At 38.9% G+C, this 17,541-nt stretch overlaps 2 protein-coding genes across 2 annotated transcripts in view; both read right to left on the reverse strand.

Moving 5' to 3' along the window:
- The window catches only part of moxd1 (monooxygenase, DBH-like 1), a 49,432-nt gene extending 47,438 nt beyond the window's left edge, over nucleotides 1-1,994 (reverse strand). Inside the window, exon 1 of the mRNA XM_088626858.1 lies at nucleotides 1,379-1,994. Coding sequence (XP_088482984.1) covers nucleotides 1,379-1,651 — 273 coding nt within the window. The 5' untranslated portion in view covers nucleotides 1,652-1,994. The remainder of the gene's footprint in view (nucleotides 1-1,378) is intronic.
- A 9,151-nt stretch (nucleotides 1,995-11,145) lies between these two features.
- Nucleotides 11,146-17,541, reverse strand: part of stx7l (syntaxin 7-like) — a 37,589-nt gene continuing 31,193 nt past the window's right edge. Inside the window, exons 7-10 of the mRNA XM_088626859.1 lie at nucleotides 17,261-17,357; nucleotides 16,853-16,925; nucleotides 14,840-14,922; nucleotides 11,146-12,232 (exon numbers count right to left, since the gene is read on the reverse strand). Of these exons, the coding sequence (XP_088482985.1) occupies nucleotides 12,137-12,232; nucleotides 14,840-14,922; nucleotides 16,853-16,925; nucleotides 17,261-17,357 (349 nt within the window). The 3' untranslated portion in view covers nucleotides 11,146-12,136. The remainder of the gene's footprint in view (nucleotides 12,233-14,839; nucleotides 14,923-16,852; nucleotides 16,926-17,260; nucleotides 17,358-17,541) is intronic.

Raw genomic sequence — 17,541 nt, forward strand, 5'->3', positions numbered from 1 at the left:
ACCATGGATTAACAAAATATACAATGATTTAATGCAATACGTACTGCAGTAGAACATTATATTGAGTTATAATGCATTGCATTATTGATTTTAATTAACTTTGGCAAATAGGTCATTGTCTATTTGTAATTAAATTTGTAGTGATCCTGAAGTCACAGGCCATCACATTGTGCACCCATGTTTTTTTTTAGAAAATGTATAACAATGTATATTTCTCTTCACTTAATGACCTTTTGTGACTTCTCTTTTTCCTGATGGTCAAGTAGTTATTTGTAATAATACAGTAGGTGTGAATGGTAACTGGAGCCACTGTGGAGTGCTGAGCCCATACAGTGACACCTGTTACACAATTTCATAACTTAATAACTAAAGGAACTAGTGGCCTTACACATTCAAAATAGAGTATACACAATGTTTAACCATGTAACATTCCCCTGATACGGTATGTTTTTTTTTTTGTCGCAATGATTATTATAGCCAGAATTCTATTACACAGCTACTCCTTGATGAAAGTCAGAAAACATCGTTTTCTATGGGTTTTTATCTTATCTTTTCATTCTGCTCCTCCAAATACTTTCAATGTGATCCAGTGATACCCTCAACGCTCCGCCGTATTCCTAATGCAGTAAAAGAAACTATGAGAGTCCTACATTGAAATATGTTCGCAGCACCATTTAATTTGCAGTTATGCTTATTAAATTCACAATACTATGCGTGTATTAGTACAGATTTCGAAGTAAAACTGAAAGATAATCAGAAACACGTTCAATTAAAAAAAGAACCAGTGTTCAAGAACTTTTCCTGAAATGTTTTAACGAGACAGAACTGAAAATCATAAAAAATGCAAAACTAACCTTCCCTACTAATAAATATCAATCAATCTCATTCTGAAATTTATTCCAAGAGTGGAAACTAAAGTGTTACGTTTTTCCTGACTATTGACCCACACGCCTTTAATGACATTAAAAGTTAACATTCAGCATAGCGGCACTATTTGATCACGTTGCGGATTTCAGAAGTCAATTTCCGAATCGATGTTTTAGCTTTGTTTTAGTTTTACTGACAGTAGCCCTTCTCACCACACTTTCGGCTGTTCGTAAAGCATAAAGGTTTCTGTTTAGAATTGAGTTTAAAACAAATTATTATAGCAGAAGGCTTGCGACATATTGCAGGCGGTTAAAGAGCAAATAAACGCTATTAATCATTAAAGACGCAGGATATTGAAAAACAACTGTGCATTTTTAAAACTTTCACATTTTGTACAAATCAAAACTGGCAACTGGCTTAGAGCACCTGGGATTCATTACAGAGAAGATTCTGTGATGCAAGTCTAATCATAAAAGGTGTGTATTACAAAGAAGGACGTTCATTTTCATACCTGTATATAAGGTTTCCCAAGCTCCACTCCACCAATTACAATGTCTGATAACGCCATTGCTCCATTGGGAGATAGTCCGAATCCAATATAGCCTCTAGTTTCCACTTCAATTTCAAAGGTAATTCTGCTTTCATTATGTTTCCATTTCATGTGGTATTTCCCCTGATCATCCAACACTGTCGAATGCCAGAAACCTCCTTTGGTGCAAAACGACGGGTAAAATCCAAAAATGACGATACAAGTAAGGGCAGGAGAGCAGTTTGGCAGTGCCATGCTGGATCCTTTCACTTAAATCACTTCCAGCATTCACGTGTTAAAACACTGATTTTTAAATCTTGATTTCCCAGGAAACGAATGTACTGTAAATGCTGCAGATCCTGATTGACCGTTTCTAGCTGGCAAGCAGCACTGAAAGCGAGCGATCCGGCAAAAAACGATCTAGCAGCACAGCTCACTAGAAACAACCATCTCATCCTCCCATCGAGACTGTCGAAACTTGTGCAAGTGCTTTCTGATCTGCAGCGACACGTCCTGCTCTCAACTCTATGGTCATTTTTTTCTTCAAATGGCTTTTGTGTTGTTTTTTGTTTTTGTATTACGGTATGATCTGTCGTTTCTTTCTTCTTGGGTTTCAAAGAGGAGCGCTTGCATTAGTTAAAACCGAAATGTCAGCGGGTACCCTGCACATACATTTTCATCAAATATCTTGACACTGATAATTTTAGAGTGGCTCATAAAAGTAATAATAGTATTACTAGGAGTAGTCTTAATAATCCTAATAATAATAATAATAATAATAATAATAATAATAATAATAATAATAATAATTTAGAACTTTTGGTATCACTTTATTTTAGAAATAACTTCAGCCACGTGTTAGGTTTTTACAGTATTTGTGACATACTGTACAGTACTACCAGTAATATTTGGTAAAGTTATAAAGTCAAGCTACAGTAGGTACCTATAATCTGTTATGACTAATAAAATATCTATACTTTAGGTGGGCAGGGCGGGGTGTTTAATAAATATAAAAAATAAAAACATCCTATATTCCAGAATGGAAACTGATCAAGAACACTTGGATTCTTTCTGATGGCAGAGAGAGAGGGCAGAGTAATGAGGAGGCACAAATTTAAAATATTAAAAGTCAAATATTTTTTACAACACATAAACACTTTAGATAAACACACAAGACCTCCTACAGTCCAAAACTCTATCCTCACTTGTCCCCTCAAAGTTAGACCAACATTACTTTAATCTCATGGAAACATGGCAGATTACAGTACGTATTGTGATAGTGCTGGTTTCTAAATACCAAAGACCCTTCAAGACACAGTCTGCTCTCTAAACCTGATACACAATTGTGAGAACTGTTTCTTTAAATCAGACAGATACAGGCACTGTCTGGTGGGGACTAAAAGGAAATAAAGCTTTCCTCATAAATGAAAAAAAAAAAACAGTTGTCTCTTCATTACTTCTGGTCTCTTTTGTGCTCATAAACACCATTTTTCAGTTTTTGAAGATTTCAGTTTTCAAAGATTAGGTTTTGACATTTAGGTAAGACTAAATTGCTGGTGCTTTGAATCTGAAGAGAAGTGGAACTCACAATGTGTTGCTTCTTCCATGTTGGAAGAAGATGAGTGACACAGCTGAATTTATAACTAATATAATAAACTGGTCTTCTTTAACTGGCTACTCATCTCTTGCTATTTCATTACTTTGTTGGAACATCTTCCACAGAAGTCTCTGCCTAATGGGACCTCCTCCTCCAAGGGAAGAGTTTTAGTATATGTAGATACGGATGATCAGAACCAGTTTTCATCTCAAAAGACTATGCATACTCTTGTTGCCAGACTTAAGCACAATGGATTATCTGTGGCATGAACCAAGTGTCAGGGATGTTAGGAGACGTTAGGAGCACCTGGCTGGACCTAATGCGGCGCTGAGACTGTACTGTAGGTAGTAGCTAGGGATTGGCATCCAAATCCCAAAGCTAAAGTGCAAAAGTTGAAGTCGAGGTAGAAGAACTAGGTCGGGTATCACAAGAGTCAGGTTGAGAGTATCCAAATCCAAAACGAGGAGCGAGGCGGAAACAAGGTTGGGTAGCCAGAAATCAGGTCGAGCGTAGTAGTGCGCACCGGAGAAAGCCCAGGGTAATTCTCACTAGTGAGCGGAGTGAGAGGGTATAAACAGGGAAGAGCGTGAGGAATGAGGATCGAGTGGTTAGTGCGCGGGTGTGGGGGGTGAGAGGTGCTCCTGGGAATGCGGTTCGTGACACCAAGATGACGTACGAATTTAAGACCAGTGAACAGGCTTTTAGTCTAGCATCTGAAAAGAGAATGAGACAGAATCACAAAAGAGTCTACAAGCTGGCACACAGCAATGTTTGGAGATGTGACACTAACCTGTGGCTTTCACAACAAACACCACCATTGATAACGAATGTAAGCAGCCGGCAGAGGAATCCTACTCCATTGGACCCCTGAGCAAGGCCCTTAACCCAACTGCCCCAGGGGCGCCGTACAATGGCAGACCCTGCGCTCTGACCCCAGGCTCTCTCCCTATCTGTGTGTCTGTGTGTCTCAAGGAGAGCAAGCTGGGGTATGCGAAAAGATAATTCCTAATGCAAGAAATTGTAAAGGGTTAATAAAGTTATGTTATTATTGTTGTTATTATTATTATTATTATCATTATGAATTTACTTATGTCTGTTCAGTAAAATGTCAGTACACCTGATACAAAAATGATTTTCCTGATAATACCTTGGTGAATTTGTTGCAGTATTTTTTGTTGCTCAGTATTGATTTGTTGGTTGGCAGCAAGTATCTTCAGTGTGCATGAATGTGGGAGATTTGAGTGAGTGGGGTTTTTTCCATTTTACATTTTTTTTGCTTTTCTTGATAATCTACACTTCAGTTTCATTATAATGGTATGTGAGAGGGTAGCAGGTTCTGACAAACTGACTGCTCTTTTAATTAGAAGGTACAATAACCAAAACACCAAAACATAAACAAAAGTCTAAACTACCTGTAGACTTCTACGTGAACCTTATCTGTAAACTCAACTGGGCTGCTAAGCTCCTTGCATAGGGAGGCTAGAGGTGTGTTTTATGGACACAATGGACACTACGTTATCTTGAACGAACAATCTCTCCTGTGCTGGAAAGCACAGGTTCCCAGAAAGTATTGACCTCTGTATACATGGTTTGTTTGCTACCGGTATTGAGTAAACTTCTTGCAAAGGCAAAATCTGAATGGGAACTACAAAACCTCCCTCTTGAGAACCTTGCTACCAATAATCAAGATCACAAACTTATAAATACACCTTGATGGTATTTAGCCTCTCATGTACTGCTATGAAGATGACGTTCGCCTCTGCACTCTGTCCATAAAAATAAGTATTGCTTGGAGATTATTATGTTTTTTTAGAATCATTAAATAATAAGATTCAAGAGTCAATAAGTTTATCTTTCCGTGTTTTATCTATCAGTGCTTTTAGGTAATGAATGCAATAAACGCTTTGTCAGGAGAATTGTTATACTATTTCCTAATAATGACTACAAACACAATGTGCATTAAATTAAATAATTGCAATCTAAATTAATTCTCCGTGAACACACTCTAAAAGTTCTTTCTTTGACACAGTTTGAATACGATATCACTAAGAAATAACTCAAGCCTTTGCTCAGATGGGGGGCAGATTGCTTTATACATAAGGTTAGACAAAACTACTATTCACATGGCAGCAGACTGAATCATTTTCTGGCTTTGAGACATCAACTCTGAATTGTCCTCCTTTTATTCCAAATGACATAGCTCAGATGTCTGACTTGATAGCAACAAATGTTAACAGTTTCTCAAAGGCTTTTCGTTTTTATGTATCTTGGAGAGTAAGTCCGCTTATCTTGGTACCTCAATTGTTTTGACTGAGTTAAAAGAGATCAATCATTTCTCATCAGATCATGAAAAAAACAGAACCCCTCCCTCCTACCTCAAATTCAGCCGCTTAGCTCCTTCAATGTAGGCTAGATTTGTGTGATCAGTGAATACAAGGAAAGGATGAGCAGCTCTCTCCAGGAAGTGTCTCCATTCCTCCAAGGCTAACTTCAGTGCCAGAAGCTCCCGATTGCTTTCATCATAATTTTATTCAGCCACTCAGAGTTTCCTAGAGAAACAGGCACACGGTTGGAGGGTTTGGGATAGCCCAGACTGCTTCGGTTGATTCGGTTGTGGTGGTGTCAGGCCACTGATAAGGTAGCATGGTTCTGGCCAAATGGGATTAACCAAGAGAAAGATGATCCTGCTACTAGATACCAGGTTAGAGTTCCCACCCTTATACCCTGCAAACATAACATTAATGCGGTTCTAAATCCTGGGCCAGGTAACTGGCTAAAGATCAATTGGTTATAAATCCCAGAGGGGATTTAAAGAGATTCCCTGGGGAGGGAATGAATAGATCAAGGATTTCCATCAGGGAAAACATGAACGTGAAAGGTTACAAACTCCGTAGGCAGTTTGAGAAAAGAGAAACACATGTTTGGTTATGGCTGATATTATGTTCAAGGTAAGCACAGCTACTGTATAACAAATTCTTACACAAGAGAGACAGACTGGACAGGGGACGGAGGATCATGGACTATATTAGCTGGATATGTCTGGATATGGTATGGACTTTGTTCAGGATATAACTAAATCCTGAAGAGGGAGATGAACAAAGATTAGCTTTCACAAGACTTCCAGGATAGGCAAGAGCTGAGGTTTGTAGCCCAATTGCAAGAGAAAAACAGCTATCAAGGGGGATCCATCTTAGCATCGATGGTTAGGTGTTAAACTGTCTTACTGTAGGTTTACAAGAGTGCTAGATAGCAAGAGTCATGGCAATCATGGTTAAGGCGGAAGCTAAGACTTAATTCCCTACAATGGACGTTTGGCATTCCCTAATGCAGGAGGGAGTTGGAGCAGGGGTAGTTCATTCATTTCCCTGTAGGCAGCTTGTGGCCGTTTGTGTGCTGGCAGTCCAAATAAGTGAGCAAAGGGCTAAGGATGTGGCAGTAGGCAAGCCTGTTGAGAGTGAGAAGGGAAGGGAAAACTTCAAATTTTGTTACTAAGGAGCAAGCATATCCCTCGTTTCTCGGCATGTGGCTGAGTAGTGTCCAGCAGGGACCAAAATAACCTCAGAGGAGGTTACTGAGGTGCACAAAGAAGTGAGACAGGAGATTGTTTTAGTTTACTGAAGGGGAAATGTAACATACTGATAACTGAGCCTAGGAATCCACAAGTGAAGGGCTTAGAGCTCTTTTAATGAGTTAATAGTAAAGTGGAGCAAGTTGAGTACTCAACAAATCATCCCTGGTTGGACATTTATAGCCTCAAGTCCTAGTTTAAGTGTAGTTGAGAGTCTTCCCAAGGAGGGGAAACATAATCACTCTGCTGTTGGAGGTGCACCTAATACCATCAGGCAGGTTCTTGTCTCAAAACATATGTAATCCCTTAGGTTAGAGGAAGCCAGGTACTGTATATGGTCCACAGATGTGTGGATGTTCTGGTTAGAGACTGTAGGAATACAGAGAGGTACTGTATACCTACACTAAGGTACTGTATGTCACCACAGCTGCATAAGGACAGGACCGTTAATAAAAAGCCTGGTCACAGGCCACAGATATGCCAACGATGTCAAACCTCAGGACATATAGTGAAAAAAATGTCTTTCGTCTCAAAAGCAAGGAGCCTCTCCATTACAGTACAGAGGTCTTGAACTGCAAGTGCGCATCAGATACCTTTGCAGTTTTTAGTACCCTGCATTATGCGAAGTGTGATTTCAGAATTGATTAACCTGGAAAGGATGATTGATTTTATGTTAAGGAGCCCCTGTATAATGATGCTCATAGCATAACTGAAGTGACTGAAAGGAGCTCACTTGTAGGAGGGTGAGAGAAAAAAAGAAGTGGAAAGGATTTTTTTGATGTGACTGAATCTGAGTTGTGGTAAGATGAGGTAAAGTTGGAGTTGAGAATTATTCCCAAAGATTCGATAGAGACAGAGGGTCATAACACTTTCTGAGTTGGGAACCTGTAGATTTAAGTGACGTCTGACAGTGGAACGCACAATAAAGTACATTTCCCCAACACCCCGAGGAGGTATCAAAAATACTATGAGTGTAACTTTAAATCTATTTAGAAATGTCAGCTTTTACAAGCAAGGGTGTAGAGATGGAGATGTGAAGGAGTGAAATTGTGGACTTTTTAATCTCCTGAAAAGATACATTAATAGTGTATGTCCTAGCACCTTTGACCTTGATGAGGGTGTGAGAAGACAGATGCAGCAGGAGAAACTGGAAGTAGGGGTGGTGTGGGTCAGGGGGTGAGCACTGTGGTGATGTCTGAGAATAAGCAGCAGGTGAAGTGAGTGATAGCAGGATGGCCAGAGAACAGGCAGAGTATCTCAGTGAAGGAAGATGTGGAAGAGGGGTTTTGTGGGATTTACAGCCTTTGGGCTGCTTCAGCAGTTGGGATAGAGATGGCTGAAGATGATTATTGTGCTGGTATACACTATAGTTGTCTGAGGCCTAGGAAGGAGGAGCATACAGTATATTTGGTGGTGATAGCGATGACTATTGCTGTGAGCTTAACTTTTCCTCTTGCTGTTTTAAGTTGGCATAGAGTGTTACAGGTTTCTTCAGAAGCTAGAGTGAAACATGAACCAAAGAACACAAGTTCAGAAAAGAAGATAAAAAAGGTTGTGGAAAACTGGGATAAAACACATTGTCTGCGCTGGTATTATCGCTTCTCTTAAAAAGTCATCTGAAGGAGACCTTTGGATCACTTAGCTGCTAAAAGCAAAACGGCCTCATCTTTTTTGCAACCCTTCTTATACATCATTTTATGGTATAAAAAGAGTCTCAAACAGTAATAAAAAACAGCTTTTAAGAATAATGGATATTGGAAGTTTGAATTGAGGTGTCTTAACAATATAGAGACAGTGGTCAACGCCTGGCTAGTGTCAACATTGCAGTTTGTAGGGAGCGGGAACTGAGGTGTTTTGCCAAGTTGCAGGGGGTCTGAAACACATTGACCAAAGGAAATATTTTGACTTACCTTGCCTAATTCTTGGTAAATGATGACAAGTCATGAACAGTCCAAGACCACTGAATAAACAGACAAGTAATAATAATTAAGAATTCCTTACACTTATATAGTGGTTTTCTGGACACTCAAAGCGCTTTACAATAATGGGGACTCCCCTTCTTCACCACTTATAAGCATCACCCACCTGAATGATGCGACTGTAGCCATAGTGCGCCAGTCTGCTCACCACACACCAGCTCTCAGTGGGGAGGAGAGCAGAGTGATGAAGCAAGTTCAGAAATGGAGATGATTAGGAGGCCATAATTGGTAAAGGTCAGGGAAATTTGGCCATGATATTGAGGTAACACCCCTACTCTTCGAGAAACACCCTGGGATTTTTAATGAAGGACCTTGGTTTTACTTCTCATCCAAAGTACGGCGCCTTTTTATTGTATGGTGTCCCCATCACTATACTGGGGCATTAGGGAACCTCACAGACCGCAGGGTGAGCGCCCCCTGCTGGCCCCACTAACACCTCTTCCAGCAGCAGCCTTAGCTTTCCCAGGAGTCTCTCATCCAGGTACTGGCTAGGCTCACACCTGCTGGGCTTCAGTGAGTTGTCAGAGTGAAGGAAAGAGAGGAGAAAGGGAAGACAGAGGAGAGGGTAGCCAGCAACAGAGAGATAAAGGGGTGCCAGAACAGAAGTCCTGGTTTAGATTGAAGGCATTCAGAGCTATTGCTTGTTACGGTGTTATGTAACAAAATTAAATCTTCAAATTCTGCAATATTTGTTTGTACCTTGTGTCTGATTTAGCTACATAAAGTGGGAACACCAACTTTTGGCTGACTCCCAGGGTTGACCGGAAGTTAAACACAAACTCTATTAGACCATACAAGAGGCAGGCTGAGCTGAACAAGCAGTAACTGTCCTTAAAATAGAACATTGTCCGTCAATCCAACAATGCACCAAGTGTGATTGTACAGTAAATGTCTCTTTTCCAATGGGATAGGGAATGGTCAATACTATAATAAGCAGTACACCTAAACATATCCCTGTTTACAGATAACTAGCTTAGAATCACTGAATGGTTCACATAATTGTGTATCATCTGCATGTATGCAATATTAAGGTTAATGTTTGACCGAATTCAATTATTCAAACTAAATATGTATCTCAGCTTTAAGTACAATTTATCATAATATCATAATTTAACTGGTTGATACACTGGATAACTAGAGCTCAAAGTTTAAGTTAAGCTCATACTGTAGTTCTCTGGCAGAAATGTACCATTATATCTCACATTTTGTCCTGTTTATACTCATACGATACAGATACTCCACTTGGTCTCTAATGATAAACTGAGGACTGTTTGCACCAAATAATTTTTAAAAATATCGTCAAAAATATCTGCAAATGCAAGCATGGAAAAATATGCAACTTTGAAAAAAAAGATTTGATTGGGTACATCAATAATACTTAGAATGTTCTGGCATTTGACATGATAATGATGGTCCACACACAACAAGAATGAAAAAAAGCAGAGTAAAACCTGATGTCTGCTACTGTTACAAGCAAGTAGCAAGGAAATACTTTAAATGCACTTCCAAATGCCTAAGGCGCTAAGGTGGGACGTTCAGTCATTTATGCATTCCAAACTTATAACCTCAGCCTTTCATGTTTATCTTTGATACTGTTAGCTGAAGAGTAATTAGACAGTCTTCTCATGTATCAATTTTCACTACCCCTTTTTTAAATTGGGTGCGTTAATGATTCTGATCCTAGTTTACTGAATGCACAGTGTGTGTTAATGCAAGTACTACTTGAAACAACTGAACATCTTTTTACCTTTAGACGCAGTGTCTGCTTGTAGATGTATCACAGCTCAGACTTTGTTACTAACATCAGCCAATATGTATCTGAAAGAGTAAAATGCATTGCCTCTTGAAGTGCTTTAGAACATTTAGTGAATGATGTTGGTCTGATGGACTGGACCTCCAAAAACTGCACTTCCTACAAAAAGCATTCTCTATGGGAAGCTAAATATGACCAGTTCTACTATTAATACAGATGCTGTTCCTTTCAATTCCCAGTCATCATGGTTATACTGTAATGCAATTTGTGTAGTGCTATGTATAACAAGGAATTTCCCAATTAAGAAATCAGTAGTTTTATTTTTATCCACTGATGCAGATCCATAGGCAAAAGGTCCATTGGCTTGCTTATGATTACACAGAGGTCAAAGGTCTCTTAGATCAGATCAGATCACTTTATTAGCCATATACAATTTCTTGTATTAGGAATTTGTCTTTTCGCATACCCCAGCTTTCTCTCCATGAGACACACAGACAGGGAGAGAAGCTGGAGGTCAGAGCACAGGGTCAGCCATTTAGACGGTGCCCCTGGAGCAGTTGGGGTGAAGGGCCTTGCTCAGGGGCCTAATGGAGTAGGATTCCTCTGCCGGCCGTGGGATTTGAACTAGCAACCTCCCAGCCACAGGCGCAGATTCTTAGCCACAGTGCCACTGCTCCGCCCCAGTGTTGGTAACTCAAAAGTGTTAGGGGATCTTAGGTGAAGGACCTTAAATAAAATGTATTAGCATGTCATAATAACAGAGTTATTTCTTATGATTTGAAAATCAAGACAATGGGAACAGGAATAGCTCCAGAACAAGTATTAAAATGAAGTTAAACAACACTTAATATATCAATTTGAATGTATTTTATTTTGATTGTAACAGCTTGCATTTTAAATCACAGTTGAAAATAGTAACATTTTAATCACATCCATGGTTTAATAATTACTATTACTAGCTCTTAATTAATAGAGACATTCAAAACATGGAATGTGTACCTACTTACATAGACGGAGCAAAGTACAGCAAACAGTTGGAAGCATAGTTCTTAATTGTGCCTTTGATAACTAGACTAGTGTTACGTTTACACAGGAAAATTTGTATTCAGCCTGCAGCATTTATGAATATGTTACAAAAACCAGCTCATGAACCGATGCCCAGGTGCAAAAACTAATCATCATATATTTTTTCATTTAGTTCCTCTTTCAGGTCTGTGTGTGAGCACACTGTGTAAAGTTTATAACATGCTTGAAAGCTGGCTACACATGACAACAAGCACCAATTTGCATGGTTATGCACGATGTTGTTGGGGAGTAAAGACATGCTTAGCACAAAGGACTGCTGAGATCCTTAGAGTTTTGGGATTAGGATAAGAAATAGGCAAATTGTGGAAAAATTGTTAATTTCCACAAAATTAACATAACATCGCATTTTGACCATAAAATAAACAATCTAGAGTAATCTAAACCACCGGAGATTCTTGAGACGCTTAAGCTGATAGATTGGCACATTCAGAATTGTTCCATGTTCACAGGGTTCATTAATCTCATGGCACATGCAGCAACAATGAGCAGGAAAAATATTTCATTACCAATTTACATTTTGTGTTGTTTTAATAAAAAGGCTAAATTATTTACGATACAATGAATACTATATAACGAGATGTCTGTATTGTACAGTATACAGTATCAGCAATGATCAGATAAGACAGATGAGACGATTTTGGAAAGCTTTGGCTCTCAGGTTTGGTCATCAAGTATAACATCTTTAAGGGTGAAATTAGACAACACAATAAAAACTTGTTCGTGGCGTTCAGTAGAGTGTATGTGAAACAGACCATGTTTATTTTTTCACCGAGACCCAGATGATTACTCCAATTATCACCGCAACTATTGTGAGAACCACAATAATGACACATATCTTCTTCCGTGACTTGCGCTGTGAAAAGAAAACATTCCACCTAAATTTTCATGTAGCCAACGATGGAAGCAACACATACTGTATACCAGGATATTGCACAGTCGTATGTATACAGTACAGTGGGCATAGAAAGCCCCCACCGCCTTTTACAATTTGTACCCTTTTCTTGTACGACACTCTGAAAATGAAAACAAATTAAATTAGGCTTGTTCCTTTTTAATTCACACACCGCAACCCGCAAAGTAAAAATAAAATTCTAAAACTTTCTGAAAATGTATTAATATTACAACAGTAAAATACCTTATTTGGATGAGTGAACACCCCCCCCCCCCCCCTTACAATTGCATTTGAAAACTTGCTCAGGTATAACCAATCACCTTATAGATCACACAACAAACTAATTGGCTCCCACCAGTGATCAACTGTGGTGATTTTTGATTAGTCCAGAATAAAAGCAGCTGTTTCTAGAGGATTCAACTGCTTGGAAGTGCATTTCAAAGCAAAGTATCCAATATGGGTGGAAAGGTGCTTTCAAAAAGAACTTCAAGATAAAGTTGTAGAAGGCACAAGTCAGGAGATGGGTATAAAAAAGATTTCAAAGGCTTCAAGTATCTCATGGATCACAGTCAAGACCATCAGTAAGAAGTGGAAGGCATATTGCACCACCCAGACCTTGCCTAGATCAGGCCATCCCTTCAAACTGGACGACCGAGCAAGAAGGAGACTGATCAGAGAGGCTACCAAGAGGCCGATGGCAACTTTGAACGAGCTACAGGCCTTTATGGCAAAGAGCGAACCTTGAGTGTATGTGACAATATCACAAGCGCTCCACAAATCTGGCCCGTATGGGAGGGTAGCAAGAAAAAACCCACTCCTTAAAAAAAGCCACATAAAGTCTTGTTTATGTTTTGCTATAAAACACCTTAAAGATTCTGTGGCCAAGTGACAAAAGGTGCTGTGGTCAGATGAGACCAAAATCAAACTTTTTGGCTGGAATGCAAACGGTACATCTGGCGAAAACCCAATACATCTTAACATCCAAAGAACACCCGTCCTACAGTAAAGCACAATGGTGGCAGCATCCTGCTGTGGGGGTGTTTCTCTTCAGCTGGGACTGGGGCACTTGTCAGGTTAGAAGGGAAGATGGATGGTGCAAAATACAGGCAAAGTCTCGAAGAAAACCTGAAGCCCTCAGCCAAAGCGTTGAAAATGTGAAGATTGTTCACCTTTTAACATGACAATGACCCAAAGCACACCGCCAAAGCAACTGTACAGTGGCTGAAGGACTGGAAGGTGAATGTCCTTGTGTGGCCTAGTCAGAGCCCCCGATAAATCCCATCAAAAATCTTTGGAATGACTTGAAGAGAGCAGTTCATCAACGGTCTCAAACGGACTGAGCTTGAATGGGATAGGCAATTATTCCTCCCTTTAGGTGTGCAAAGTTAGTAAAGATGTATCCAAACAAACTCAAGGTTGTAATTTAAGCAAAAGGTGCTTCCACCAAGTATTTATTCAGGGGGGATGTTTCTTATCCAACCCAGTTATTCTACTTTTTTATTTTTTTCAGAAATTTAGCTTTTGTTTTCACTTGGATGTTGCAAGGTACAATTCGTAAATAAAACGGGAAAAAGTCTTCTTTTTATGCTCTAAGGCAACAAAAGGTGAACATTTTGAAAGGTGGTGGTGACTTTCTATACACACTGTATACGTTTTAGCTGTGGTTCTTGAAAACAAGCCGTTCCTACAGTATGCTCATTCATACAAGGGTATATTTACTTAACTAAAATGTTAACTTATGTACCAAGGCTTTCTCAATGTAAAAAAGTCCCACCACATTTAAATGAATTGCTTATTTACCTGAGAACACCAAGAACAAAACCCAGCAGATACACCATGCAGTATCTGCCAGATTGTGCTTGTGTGCCACTTTGGGCCTGTCTCACCCAGTCAGGCAGCAAATCAACATTCATTCTATGGGTGGGAAGGGATTCCAGAAAACTTGCACTATGGGGTCCATACTCTACTCTATCGCAAAATAAATACATTCTTATATAGCACATGATTTTGGAATCACGCTTCATAGGTTTACAAGCTAGCTGGATTACTTTATCATTCAATGACTTTATTGGAAACATTTGTGTACCGATTATAATGTATAATAATAATAATAATAATGTAATGTTTCTTTATTAGCCCTATACAATTTCTTGCATTAGGAATGCGTCTTTTCGCATACCCCAGCTTTTTCTCCAGGGAGACTCAGACACAGAGACAGGGAGAGAAGCTTGGGGTCAGAGCGCAGGGTCTGCCATTGTACGGCGCCCCTGGAGCAGTTGGGGTTAAGGGCCTTGCTCAGGGGCCCAACGGAGTAGGATTCCTCTGCCGGCCGCGGGATTTGAACCGGCAACCTTCCGGTCACAGGCGCAGATCCTGAGCCACAGAGCCACCGCTCCGCCCATGCAGGCAACCTTTCAAATACATTGATTTCCTGCTTATGGCAGTGGAAAAAAATATCCTTCACTATTCTTGCCACAAACTGTGAAGTTTTTAGGTAACTGATGCTCCCCATTTCCTGAGGTTTATGTTAAGCAGAATGCTTGTCTGTGAAACGCGTCCAGAGCTTACCTGATATTCTGCAGCTCTTGCTAATTGTTGGGTAGCAGTCTGTACATGTACATCAGCATTCTCTACATTGGCCTCTATGCTGTCTGATCAGAAGAAAAAACATGACACTACTGTAAATTAAGGTAGATCTGTGATATAGGCAGTACTTTGTAGGTATGTATCCACAAAAGAACCTGTATGGAAATCTGTATAAAGAATAAATCAAGAAAGGTTTACTTTAAATATTCTAGTCCTAAAATGTGTGCTTCTCCAAATACCATTTAGGGTAGTTAAAGGAGATATTTTACAGTACATAAGCTGCTTGTGAACAATGATGTACAGGAACAGGTAAAGGTTTATTCCATGCCGAAAAGAAAAGAGACGTTTCGGCTGTGGAGGTAGAGAGGTTCCCCTCTCCTCTCTGAAGGCGGCTCCACAGCTGAAATGTTGTGTCTCTTCTCTTTTCAGCATGGACTAAACCTTTACCTGCTCCTTTGCAGCCTATGCATGCTGATGCAGCTCCCTATCTGAATTTCTTAAATGATGTACAGATCAGGTAGGGAGAGGAACTCTCAGAATACAGAATAGACCTCTTTCCAAACTTCCATTAGCTGTGCTTTGACTCCTTGCATCCTCCTGCCCAACGAAGTGTTAAATATAAATCAACTTAATTACATTTCTGTGTAGTAGAACAATACATGAAAAGCTAGTGGGTTAAATTTACTTAAGATTAATGCTAGAAGAGACTATTTTATTTTCCTGCGGTTTCTATAGTTTGTGAATTACAACATTTGATACAAGTGAAATAAGAGACACTAAATCCTTTTAGTATAATGGAAAACATGTAGTTCATGAACACATTCAACATATTCTTAACCATTGAGACAGCCAAAGAGCAGCAGCTTTTAACATTTCATAAAACTAATAAGAATGCATTACACACAAAATAAGAACATTTGGCAAAAGTTGAGATCAAACTAAGCTCAATGCAAACTGTTAAGGTTTTAAATCTAGTTTAACAATCTAACAAAATGTTATGCAGGTTTTCTTACTAACAGTACATGCCAGTTAATGAAGAAACTGGAATTCTCAGAGGTGCTTGTTAAAAGCCCTTAAAGACCAACTGGTTCAACACATTTAATTGATGCATTAGGTACTGTGAAATTCATTGGCACACAGTCTGGCACCTCATTATGTGTGTGTAACCACCACTTATTTGTCACTGGTCCATGTAGAAATAAATTCCACACAGAACTTTAGACAAATTAAACCAAGTGAGAATTTTCAAAGTTTAATTCCACTGCGAAACCTGCATAATTTTTTTCCCGAAGTCAAACAAACATGCTGAAATACAAACATAACACACTGCTCAGGCCTAATCCCTCTTACCTTCAGTGGAGAAGATATTAAAATGAATATGCACATACATTAAATGATTAACACTGTAGAAAAAAAAAGTACAGAAAAAAAAATGACTATCACTTCAAAAGCACTGTTTATTTTTCATGCAGTGGTTCATAGTACCTTTACACAGTGTTTGAGGATAAATACATAAAATGACACAAAACTGTAAGCAAATTTACATGGAAGTGTGGCAGAAATCACAGCTGCGAAGCATGTTGTTAAAAAGCTGGAACAGAAGAACAGTACATAATATACTGTATCAAAAGAGCTCGTTTATAGGAAAGTTTTAAAATGGTTTAAATATGTTTAGAAAAACATTTGTCTTGGATTAATTTATGAGTAATCCTCTCCCGATTATCAAAATACAGATTACAGCAATGTGTAACCGAATATAGGTCAGATCCAGCCACTGAATTTGAGATTGAGTCTTGAAGATACTGTTATTTTATCAGGATCTGAGATACAGCAGCAAAAAAAGTGTACAGTCAGAAGAGAAAAATCCACTGAATACAAATTCCTTGTGAAAGAAGGGGGTTGGCCAGTGGTGATGCAGTTTTTCAGGGCTAAAAATAAAAAAAAATGTATCTAAAATAACAGGAAAAACAGCCAAACAGAACAAGGAAATCTTACCAATAGTTTCTCCCTGTTCGTGTATCATTATTCCCAGATCTTTGAAGATTTCATTTATGTCCATAATATCTGACTAAATGAAAAAAGAAAAGGTACAGAATATAAAAATAATTTGCCATAAACATAAATTAAGACCATTACAGTCCTATAGATGTCACATTTAAAAAAAAAATGCTCAATTAAAAAGAGAAAAATGTTTATTTCAAGGGCTTTTCATCTAGTAAGAAAGCACATGATGCAGACCAATCCTTTCATACAGTAAGCAGGTATTTCACCAAAATCTATGCCATCATTTGAGGTCTATGTAGCTGGAAAGTCTTAAGTAGATCTTAAGTTAAATTTTGCAAACAGAGAAACAATACTTGTTATTGACTTGATATGGTGACATCAATTTTAAGATGAATTTACCTCTAATTGCCTGATGGATGTTTCTCTTTCTTTAATAAGCATAAGATCTTCTTCTGTAATGACATCATCTTGTACTTGTGCCTGAGGCTGGCCACCACTGTCATTAAAAATAATAATGAATAAATTCAGAGGTCAGGATGATAGAAATATATGAACAAATAATTTCCAAAACCCATCCTTCCATTTTCTATTTTGCTTAATCCAATTTAGGGTTGTCGGGGATCTGGAGCCTATCCTGATAAAACAATGGACACAAGGCAGGATACACCATGGATGGGACG

Source organism: Lepisosteus platostomus, chromosome 3 (assembly GCF_059453375.1).
Source record: "Lepisosteus platostomus isolate fLepPlt1 chromosome 3, fLepPlt1.hap1, whole genome shotgun sequence".
NCBI classification, from domain to species: Eukaryota; Metazoa; Chordata; class Actinopteri; order Semionotiformes; family Lepisosteidae; genus Lepisosteus; species Lepisosteus platostomus.